This window comes from Penaeus japonicus, unplaced genomic scaffold, assembly GCF_977035675.1.
Source record: "Penaeus japonicus unplaced genomic scaffold, GWHDUDI00000001_assembly GWHDUDI00000037, whole genome shotgun sequence".
NCBI lineage: Eukaryota > Metazoa > Arthropoda > Malacostraca > Decapoda > Penaeidae > Penaeus > Penaeus japonicus.
The window spans coordinates 7,716,922-7,728,517 of record NW_028234439.1 but is presented as its reverse complement, the minus strand read 5'-3'; the positions used below and the strand labels follow the sequence as shown (position 1 = coordinate 7,728,517).

At 35.4% G+C, this 11,596-nt stretch overlaps 1 protein-coding gene across 3 annotated transcripts in view; it reads right to left on the bottom strand.

Annotated features, from left to right (window-relative positions):
- Positions 1–2,509: 2,509 nt before the first annotated feature.
- LOC122255462 (delta(14)-sterol reductase LBR) overlaps positions 2,510–11,596 on the bottom strand; it is a 14,968-nt gene continuing 5,881 nt past the window's right edge. For 2 of the 3 annotated variants that reach the window (XM_043019520.2, XM_043019522.2), the window contains exons 2-11: positions 8,774–8,937; positions 7,497–7,814; positions 7,049–7,285; positions 6,738–6,909; positions 6,298–6,593; positions 6,011–6,100; positions 5,740–5,891; positions 5,440–5,567; positions 5,062–5,184; positions 2,510–4,901 (exon numbers count right to left, since the gene is read on the bottom strand). In XM_043019520.2, the coding sequence (XP_042875454.2) occupies positions 4,741–4,901; positions 5,062–5,184; positions 5,440–5,567; positions 5,740–5,891; positions 6,011–6,100; positions 6,298–6,593; positions 6,738–6,909; positions 7,049–7,285; positions 7,497–7,814; positions 8,774–8,932 (1,836 nt within the window). In that variant the 5' untranslated portion in view covers positions 8,933–8,937 and the 3' untranslated portion in view covers positions 2,510–4,740. Of the gene's footprint in view, positions 4,902–5,061; positions 5,185–5,439; positions 5,568–5,739; positions 5,892–6,010; positions 6,101–6,297; positions 6,594–6,737; positions 6,910–7,048; positions 7,286–7,496; positions 7,815–8,773; positions 8,938–9,565; positions 9,789–11,596 lie in introns of those variants that run through there. The other variant, XM_043019519.2, reaches the window with a different exon arrangement.

Below are 11,596 nucleotides of genomic sequence, written 5' to 3'. Positions count from 1 at the left end.
CTTAGTGTGTTATTTTGCCACATACCCTTAAATGTTTGTAGTGGTGTGAATCATATTAGAGGTTCACATACATCAGGTTTATGAGAAACATACAGAATAGGTTGATCTAGTGATAACAGGATCTTATTTTCATGAGCCATTCATAGCAATGTTAAAAGAACAAAATTAAGTGGATTTTATCAGATAAAATATTTATGCAGTGGATGCCTGATATCCAAAGTTTTCTTCAGTTAGAGACTGAAATGAAGTATTTACAATGGTCAATAAGATTATTTCCATTTCAATAGGAAGGAAATTAAATTCTAGTAATCCTGGAAATGATATAGGTATGGTAACTTCTTTTTCCTGCTACTCTTTATTCATTTCTACTCTTTTACTCTGTTATAGTAACTAAAAGGTATTTTGATACCAGAACATACAAAACACAAACATATTCAAGACTAAAACAAGTTTGGAAAGAGGAAACGGAGATGTGACCGAAGCGCTAAGCCAATGAACCCAGATGTAGGTAACAGGCTCAGCAGGGATAAGACTGTATTAGTGTACAAAAATACAAACCTTGTAACAAATGTACAAAGCCACAGTAGGAAAAGAGGAATAAAATGCAACTTTTTGAGTCTGACAAAACAAAGTGCATCCATTTCAACTTTATTGTCTGAGGAGAGATTAGTCTGCGGATTTTTTATTTCGACAATCAGTTCTTTTTTTTTTCGTTCTTTCCTTCTCTGCCCTACTGGCTTTGTCATTCTGTCTGCTTCTCTCTTTATTTTATCCCTGTCTTCCTATCTCTTATTTCTGATTTTCTTTTTTTTGTCTCAATTTTTCCTTTCTCATTCTTCTGTTCCTATACAATTCATTTTGTCTGTCATATAGTTTTAAAAAATTAGTATTGTGTGAAACTTTGTTACAGGTATTGTATAGAGTATTATTTTTGAAATGTGAATACTTTCATAGATTACCGAAATAAAATATAAATATTACAATACAGTTTACAATAAAGTAGATAATGCATAAAAAAAATCATGAAGCATTTATAGATATCACTACATACATTCAATTCACAATATTCCTCATTGTTAGCACAGAAGGTAACATCAAAGAAAAAGGGATATTGTATACCTGCTCAACCCAGGCAAAAAACAGACTTAATGAAGAGGAAAGCTATCTGAAAATTATATAATTCTGATAAACAATATAACACTTGGGAGCCTCATGTTTTTACTTCTTAATCTATTTACTGCAATTAATGTATGTCTTCTGTTTCTGAAGCATTTACTACTGGATACAATTTATAGCCAAGTCAGGAATTCAAAGAGGGGTTTGAATTCCACCTGGATATCTTTTGGTTCCCTTGAACTGTTTCATCTTTACTACTGCTCCTTTTACACAAGCAACTTCCTTCTTTAAGTAAGATATTGTGATTTAATATTATGTTCCATGTTAACTCAACACATAGTTTCACTGAAATTTGATATTCAACATAATCAATATGCACCTATTTTTCTTATTTCCAGGTTATAAACCCCTGTAATGCCTATATATATTCATCTCTTGGGTATTAGATGACATTTAATGCACAAGGAAAAGCTTAAAAATATATAAATTTGAAATTATAATACCCATTTAAAGAACTCAATACAGGAGCTTTGACCTGACAACGGATGTCATGACGTACACGAGGTTCGGTGATTTTGGATCATTGTGCTATGAGTAAGGAGTGATGATGGCAATTGCAGTCATAATTACTATAATTACCGTAATATTGAGCAAACCTAACTTCCAAAACCTAGATGGCACCACTTTCTTCTAGCACCAGTGGGAGAGAGAGCCTTGAATGGCACCCATCTTGCAAGTACTGTCTTTAGAGAGCAATGGCACACACTAAGTTGACAACCTCTTGCTCTAAAGTACCACAGATGAAGGATCTGCAGGCAGAATGAGACGAGGAAGTTGACTCAAACCATACCAGTGTCTAAAATATGCTCCAGTGTCAATAGAGATGCCTTTTACTGTGGCACTCACAGTCATAAGCACAGGTTTCCTTCCTCTTCCCTACCTCTTCATGTTATCTTCATTGTAGGTGGTTATATGTTTCATATTCGTTCATGACAGCCCAAAAATACGAAAAAAGTTAAGTTTCTTTTTGCCCTCCCATAAGACAGCAATACTTCTATCATACTTAGTATAAAGAAAATAATGAGCTGTTATGGATCATATATTACAATCATATGGCATATATGTCTCTAAAAACAATAAAACACACACACACACAAAAAAAAGGCTCTAGTTTTACAATGAGTGACTGAAAGAGAATGGGAAGATTCAAATTATGATGCTTCAAGCTTCCTCGCTATGAAATAAAACCCATCCCGGAGACTAGACAAGCGAATCTATCCCCCGTCCGCAATGGGTTTAGAGATCATAGCAATAAGTTTTACTGTTATCAGATGTTAGGCACATTACAAAATTCATTTCATCAGGTATAGGGAAATAATGAAAAACTTAGTACTTATTTACAAAAATTTATTTCAAAACTTACACTGCAATACTTGTATACTGTACAAGTAACTTAATTCCTATACACAAGCCTAAACACTAGGATCATACTTATATACACAAAAAATGACAAAGACACGCATGACTTTCTTTTACAAAATTATTCATGTGTATATTTCAAAATTAAAAAGCTACAGGGGAAGAAAAACGGCATCTTTCTTAAGGTCTAAAAAGCCACTTAGTTTGTCTTTGGAGATGTCTCATAATAAGACATTACATATTGATGGCAAGATAAAAAAAAGGGTAGAGTGAGATTTCATGTCAAAACAAAAGTGACATGTGTCCCAGGCTTACCTCTATCTTTGAGATCACTTGGAAACCTTATTGACACATCATGAGACTGCAGCTAAATACTAAAATAGTACCAGAATACTACATTTACAATCTATCATTATATATAACTGCAATAGGCCATATCTTTCTATTAACTTTTCCTTGGTTACTGAGTTTGAATGGAAAAAAAAAAATTATATATCTCTTAAAAATACACTATGTACAGTTTGTACTTAGGCTAACAGCATTGCAAAATCTCTATACTGATTTAGAATGAGTCTTAAAAAAATAATGATCATGAAATAACTAATCCACTGAAAATATCAAATATGTACAGTTACTTCCCTTTTACAATTTTGGATGATGACACAACATGAAATAAATACTGTACCTTAAGACACTAACTTTAATTGCTTTAAAGCTTCTTGTGCATGTATGAAGCTATAGCAAGTATCAATACAAATTTAAAAGAAAGAGAAAAAATCAAACACTCCATTTCCTCTTCTCTTCTCCTTGCAAAACCAGCATTTCAAAATAAATCTTCCGAAGTGGAGACAAAATACCTCACTGTTTATTATACCTGGTTTGACTCTACCAACACTAGAAAATACAAGTTACTTTCTTTTTCAAATAGGTACTAGAAAATACAAGTTACTTTCTTTTTCAAATAGGTATCTAATTAAGACAGGGTAAAACTAATAATTGCACATTACTATGTATCACTGAATAATACAATTTTAAAATTGATATTACTTCTTTGATGACCATCAATAAATTAGGGATTTTTTTGGTGTTTTTTTTCTGAGTTCAAATTGATATTTTAAATTTATACATATTTTCAAATGCAATGATGGTATAGTTTCCAAGTTCTGATTGTCAGATCATTAGTCCACTGTAGAGATCTTAAACTAGTTATCATACAAGAGTTAACTGCAAATAACCTCCTGTTAACTTATTTTTTAAAATCTCTAATCAACAGTTCAACATCAAAATCTCGAATCTATTTCAATTACCTTCACTTAGCAATGACTATTTCTCTGTAAAACTTCTTTCCTTGCTTTTCAATCTTACATTTGATTAACTGAGCATTACATACTTAAAAAAAAGAGTAAAAAAATGAAGTAAATAATAAAAAATAAATAAATAAATAAAACTTGCCAAATGATCTAATATAAACATAAAAGATATATAAGATATGTATGTATGTATCTATATATATATGTATATATATAATTATGACTCTCCATGTACAGCATAGTGGCACCTTTTCTACCGTCAATGAAGATGTTAACACACTTTCAAGTCACTAGGCATGAAATACATAATCAGAGCAATGCTATAAGATTACCCTTTCAAAGGTCATGGCTTACACCCTGTACATCAACAAGGTAAGAGAAATGAGCAAGAATGCAATAAATGTCGCATGAAAATTAGTGCATATAATGGATATTTATGAATCTTCATCTGTAAGGATATGCATCCGTTCATATAGCCTTACAAAATATCAAGTATATTCCTCTAAAACTACCTAGAAAATATCAATATCATTGACATACCTGAAAGATTCATTATTTTTGTTCTGCCCTTGTTGTGCAGCAATACATAAAGGTTGGTGTTACAGATACAGGCTTCATAGATTACTTTGTACCAAAAATAGAGTCTTTTACAAACTTCCATCAAAACTTGGCAATAATTGATTTGCAAATCAACTGGGAATTGTAATATAATATAATAAATAAAATTAAAATCCTTAAAACTATCCAAATTATTCCATAGAACTGTGACCTCTTAAAGAGACAATTCTTATTTCAAACAGAAAAACTTTTGAGTTGATTTATCTGATAAGACCAGTTCCAGTCCCTAATTTTCAAAAAATTAAAAATGTGTTTTTGTGTGGGGGGGAAAATCAGCCTAAAACACCCTTGGGATAAGGCGATATTTTACACGGTCGGTGTAGTTGTTCCATGCAAGTCCATACTTCTTCCTACAAGCTTCTTCCACTTGGTAGGTTCTTGCAACCATGAACAGAACATCAAGTGCGAGCAAGACCCACGGCAGAGCATAGTTGAATCCTGCACAGAAGAATAAAATGATTACTTATAAAACAAGTGATTACAGTGATTACTTTTTACTTCCTTCAATTCATAATCTTCTCAATAATTCTAAAAAATATTATGACCATATTATTTATTGCCAAGTTATTAAAACTCCAGATCAATAATGAATCCTTACCGCAGAGAAGAGCCCAGGAGGTTATTACCAAAAGGTCACCAATGTAGTTTGGATGCCTCATGACACCCCACCAGCCTGACACTAAGAGCCTTGTTCCAGCAGATGTCGGCAGACTTTCCAGATCTGAAATTTATGGGTAGCATGTATTAACTTTCTAGGGCTGGTAACACCAACCATACCATATACATCACAGATTCTCCTGAAACATTTAATGTTATTATATAAGCAACTTCAACTTGTAGGAAAATATTATCCAATAAATAAGCTATAGAAGCTACAGGATGTATTAAATGACACTGGAAAAGGGGAAGCTAAGTATGACAAATTGTTTTCAATAAATTCTCAATAGCATGTTCAGATACTATAATATATACTGACGGGCTAAGGCTGGATCAGACGGATTGGTCCTGAAAGCGTGCTTCTGTGAGTTGGATCCACGGCAAATGGTATATCCCAAGAGATTGAGAGCAACAACCAGAGACAGGATATACCACTCAAGCTCAGTCCTGTCAAAGAGAAGATTGTTTGTAACTTGTCAATACACAATTTCTATAACATATGAGTTAAATGAAGCTAAGGGCAGCATAGCAGCATACATCACATCCTAACTCAATATACTACCTCCTACTAAATGTAAAAACATTCATGGGCACACTCAAGTACAAAAATAAACCTCACCTGTGATTGAGAACAATTCTCGTGAAGATTGTCAGGACGAAGGGACTTTGGAAAGTGCCAACACTGAAGAAGAGGCCAAACCCTTGTTTCGTGTATTCAAAGGTCGTCAGGAGAGATTCTTCAAACCATACAAGATCAACAGCATAGAAGATCTGTGATTGGAGATAAATATCATTTACATATAATTTACAAAATTCTGACGTGTGTGCTACAACATGGGTATAATCACATGCTAAGCACCACCTTTGTAATAAGGGGGAAAGTAACTCACCTGCAAAGTGCAAGCAACGAGGAGTGTTGGACTATACTGGCCAAGGTGAATTTGCAGATCCTTTACCACTACTATCACATTCAACATTAACTGAAAAAAAGAATCTTTACATTATGCACTGCAGTCATAAGCTAGATAGGTAAATAGCTGTCTGAGGGAGATAAAAGTGTTCAGTCTCTATATCATTATATAGTGCATAATCTAAGCGTGTGATAAGTAAACTAGTTTATTCCATAACCAGTCATAAACTACTCACACTCACTCAATAAAATGAAATTACAACTTACCCACATAGTAGCCATGATTCGGAAAGCACAAAATTTCAAGTCAAGTGATCGAATGGCAGGACAAGTCTCACGTCCACTGAACAGATCAGCTAGAAATACACCTGTGTTACCAGCTGGATTTTTGGCATCATCAGGAATGTATTTAGCACGGATGTACAGAGCAACAGTAATAACAACTCCCAGAGCGATGCTGGTGGCCATAATTTGACGGAAAAGGGTGTAGACGATCAGAACATTATAATCCAGGTACATTAACAAAGGTACCACTGCCAGACTCACAAGTAGAGAGATGTAGCCTGAAAAAAATTAATCAATTAATCACTTTAAAATACAGTTTGTACATATTTTCTTGTACAAAATTTTATAACATCTTGGATTAAAAATTACTCCAGAGATATGATACAAATAACAGTAGATTGATGAGCAGGTTTCTGACTTACCATTGCAACGGATTTGCGCCCCATTTGGGAGGTTCACCTTCCGTCCAATGGGGATCAGGCAGAGCAGAAGCTGAGTTAATGCAAATCCAATCACAATGCCAACTGCCCTCAAATCATAATAAACTTCAAGCTTACGAGGCATAGTTGGAAACTCAAGGATTGTGCACTTTCTCTGTAAAATAATACGGAATGTCACAAAGCTACTGGATAATGATTACCATGTTATGAACATGATCAATTATTTACACCCTTAAAATAAGCTAGTTTAATAGTCTAATAATAAGTGTCTCCTGTATAAATTCTACACTAACCTTAGTACAGAGCTCATTCAGGAAGAAAGGCATGGCCAAAATTAACAAAGAGGCAATCAGTGCCTTCACAGTGGCAAGAGATGGGATCACGGCACATGCGGCAGACTTCAAGCAGCCTCCCACACAGGATGTTAGTCCGCAGAGTCGGCTACCAACACTCTGAGTGGCAACTTTATTTTCTGTCACTGTTTTGACTTCTGGCTTGATGTTATTGACCTGTCCGTCAACTTCATCATGCTGTAAGAGAAAAGTAAACACTTAGATTTCTAAATATATTTACGAATAAAGATGCATATTTTGAGGCTCTAAATATTTTCTAGTGGAGATTTACTATTCTCAATAAAAGTCTAAGTTAGAAATAAACAATTTCAACAGCAACACCACTATTTTGAAACAAATAATCACACAATACAGTACAGTTTTATCGTCCACTAGTGTAACTTCTTACCTTTTCAGCCAAAGAAGCAATACGCGCCGATTGCCTTGTGGGAGTTGAGGTTCGTGGAGCGAGCTTGTCAGCCCTCGCGAGAAGGATAGCAGGCTTTGGGGAGGGTGTTCTCGGCTTGACAACTACTGGGACAGGCTCGGGCTCTAGTTTCTTCACGGGCTTTACTTCTATGACTGGCTCTCTAGATTGTTTGGGTCGGCCTGGGCTCTTTCTGGCTGGACTTTTCCTCCCCGGGCTCTTTCGTCTTCCTGTAGATCTGCCGCGGCTGCTAGATCTTCCACGGCTTTTGGAGCGACTTCTTTGGAATTGCTCGATAGACTGGAAATGAGCAAAATTGATATTACTCAAAACCTTAGACAGAGTCACTGTCTAAGTAGCTTTTATTACAAAATGTGCAGTTTATTGTCTTAACCCTATGACAACGGTGCGTCATGCCAGTGTGACGTTTCCAATGCAATATTGCAATGGCCCGGCATAGGGGTTTTCGCGTAGAGCGTGCCCCGCCGGGAAAGGGTTAAGAAAAATATTCAAAATATGACTCTGTGAGGATAGTGAAATACTTAAGTAATGGCCATGGAAGAAGGAGAAGAAGAATATATATATATATATATATATATATATATATATATATATATATATATATATATATATATATATATAAACTACTAAACAGTATACCCAAAATAATCTGGAGGAAAAGGAATGTTTACAAAAAACTTCCATTAGCCATGTTAACACAAATGCCGATAAACCTTTGCCATGTTATTATGACAAGATAGATCTTGGAGACTTTCCTAGTGATTTATCTTCAAATAAGGAATGAGTAAAAGCTCTATCTTGTCAGAATATGTGGTGGAGACTCATTGGTCTTTATCGGAGCCAAAACAATTACAAGAAAAAAAGTTTTGTCTTGAAAGCTACTATACTACAAGTGTCTTCTAAATAAATACCAATAAAGATAAGATTACAGTCTCTCATTAAAGTCAATTAATAATGTTCATAGGTTGTTCCCTCTACCCTTTATGATCTGGCAAGAGCAAACAAACAGTAACCACATACAATCAGGCAAGAAGGGTTTGATAACCTCCCTGGAAACTTATGGTCAAATAGGGAATCATTTCTAGCTCCAGAACATACATGGGGAGGTTTTCTGGTTTTTGTCAGTGTGGAGATATCACTTCATATGGTTCTGTTGTGAACAACTGGGAAATTGTCTTATACTGCACTCTAATATACCACCAATATACAACAGAAAATGGCATAATGCAATAACTTACCTTGACGTCCCTGTATTTAAGAACATATTCGGACTTGGCATCATCTTTGAACATCACTTGGTATTCAATATCATTAAAGTCCACAATACTTGCTTCAAACCACAAGTTTGAGCCTGGCCAGCGTGCCATCACATTTTCATTTACTTTGAATTTTGCCATTTTTCCTGCAAGGAAAAAAAACTGGAATAAGTACAAATTAAAATAAAAGTAAATCTAGAATATATATAAACTTGGATCATATCATAGCGATTACTAACTGTAAATTCTTCATACAAAACAAGTTCAACTGATATTTACTTCATGTAGCAATGCTATACATTGTGTCCATACCTTTCCTTTCCTCTGTAACCTTTCTAATGAATCATTAACTTCATATCTACATATCCATGAAAGTTATTATGGTTTAAAAACAATATTTATCTATCACTGACATATTGCATGCACCGTATCATATCTATTGTCAGTAATGTAATAAAAGTGGAAAACATGGTCATGAGAATGTGATTCTTAAATGAGTAAATGTCAAATTTCCTTGATTAGACATCCCTCTTGAATGACATAGTTTTTTGTAACTGACAAATTCCGATAGCAGAGGATGTAATGGCATAAGAGTACACTTGAGTAATTTGACATAACAAGGAAACCATGAAACAGGTAACGCCACTCCATAGAATAGCATGACACTTGTTGACAGCAAGTCCCAATCAGCTAAAAGAACCTTTAGGGACAGAAAAAATTGAATGCATTCCTTGTCAATAAGCATTTCCAAGGAAAACGCCTATTAAAACAAACCTCCCTCCATGTTCTTGCCCTCTGTTCATCGTAGATCGAGCCGCTAAAGCTTCAGCGGACAGTGGACTTACTAACCCTCATCTAGGCCTATAATCAAGACGTGAAGGCTATCATTAGAGCCCTAACTGTATTATTATATACGCTGGGAGTAACGGTTTCATGTGCGTTGAGGAGCATTAGTCTACACAGACGGTCTCGCGAGCCGCGAAAATAAAAGGCAAGTAAATTTGTGCTTTATACTTTTCATCTGTCATTTCATCACTTTGATTGAAGGGTTTTTATGCATCAGTAGGTAGGCACAAATATTAACAAAACTAAAGCTATATAGCTTCTAGCAAAAGGGAGGCCTAAATCATATAGTAAATAGCCTATGATAATTAAGAAATAAGATAACCTAGTAAGATAATCTCCAATACATAACCCGGAATATCCTCTTGCATACTAGAAAAAAGAATCTGCTGTATGAATCCATTAACTGCAAATAACTTCTCAGCTTACAAAAAATAAAGCAAATATGTGTGGATTATCATACTACCTATGGTTCAAGGACAACTCTCACTTATTTATTTACTCTTCTTGAGAATTTGTTATACGATATGAAGGTATTTGGATATCTTATACTGATTTTTCCTCGTTTATCGAAATCCCATCATTCCTAATAATCATAGAAAAGGATTGATTGCAGCGCTTTATCTGCACTCTATTGGCAAAATTAAGAGTTCATGAGAGGGCAAATAAACGTAACTACAGTAATGAAGATGGATGTACTTATTTGTGTAAACATTACCCGCCTGAACTCAGTAATACGAGCCTTTCATAGACATGATATACGAACAAACAATAGTATCTTCAGGTTATATTTGGACGCCTGTCTGATTTGACATGATTTATCTTATGCTCATGTAATTCTGAAAGGAGTATAAATATTTGCAGATACTCTCATTATAACAATGTCACAATAGACATGAGATTACCAATAATATAACGACAATGGCAATAACGACAGTGCGAAAACATCGGTGACAATGGAAGCAAATTGAGAAAGCAGCAAATTGTAAAGACGAAACTTCACGAATGGAAGTTTGTCGCTCCGATCCTTTCTTGGCACTCAGGAGAAAGATCTATTTGTGGTCGAGGATTCTTTATCTACTGCTAGGTGACGCGCCGCCACATTATTTACCGAACACTCCTCTTCAAGACTATAAAGTAGTGAGTAGTGTTCGTTGTAAAAGGCGTATGTATCTAATATGTTGTGTAGTAGTTTGTGTGTAGATGCGATGACATGATGCAGAAGCGTCGTGTCGCGTCGTTGTAACGGGAGAATGTGTGACGTGGGGGGAGGGCAGACAAATGCCAAAGCGAAAAGCACCACACTCCCCGAGACGGGTTCAGTGAGGGGTAGGAGCGGTAGGAGCGGAAAGGGTATTACAAGAGCTCCACATTCTTCGATGTCATCTCCCTTCTACCCCGGGGTCTGCGTGAGGGCTCATGGGACTATATTTACACGGGTACTCCCAAACACCCGGCGCGTGTGACCTGTAGTACACGTCGTGTTTTTGTTTGTTTTCAGCTACAACAGCTGTGACAGTTTTGGCATTCACACCTGAGCACTCAAAAAATGTACAAGGGAACGTTATGCATAAATACATGTTTTAAAGGTCCCCTAGGGCTATACAGATGAGGTTAGAGCACCCTGTGCCGTTTGAACTCTTGAACAATCTCTAACTCCAGTTAATTATGTCATTATTATTGTTACCGTGCGATGAATATATTCGGATTTGTTTATAGGGACTGTTTACGTTGGATGCAATTAATTTTATTACATTTTGGCGCTTTAAAATACAAAAGATGCTAAGTAATCCGAAAAGCATCATAACAAGCTGCAACACTAGGGACCGCGCGAGAACTAAACTATGCGTGGATAATGTATCATGTGTTCTTACTGTGTAACGGTCCTTTTCAAAATGAATGGAACGTTCTACTGAATTATTAATCGGTTAGTAATAACCGCTTCTGTCTGTAAGCTGTATG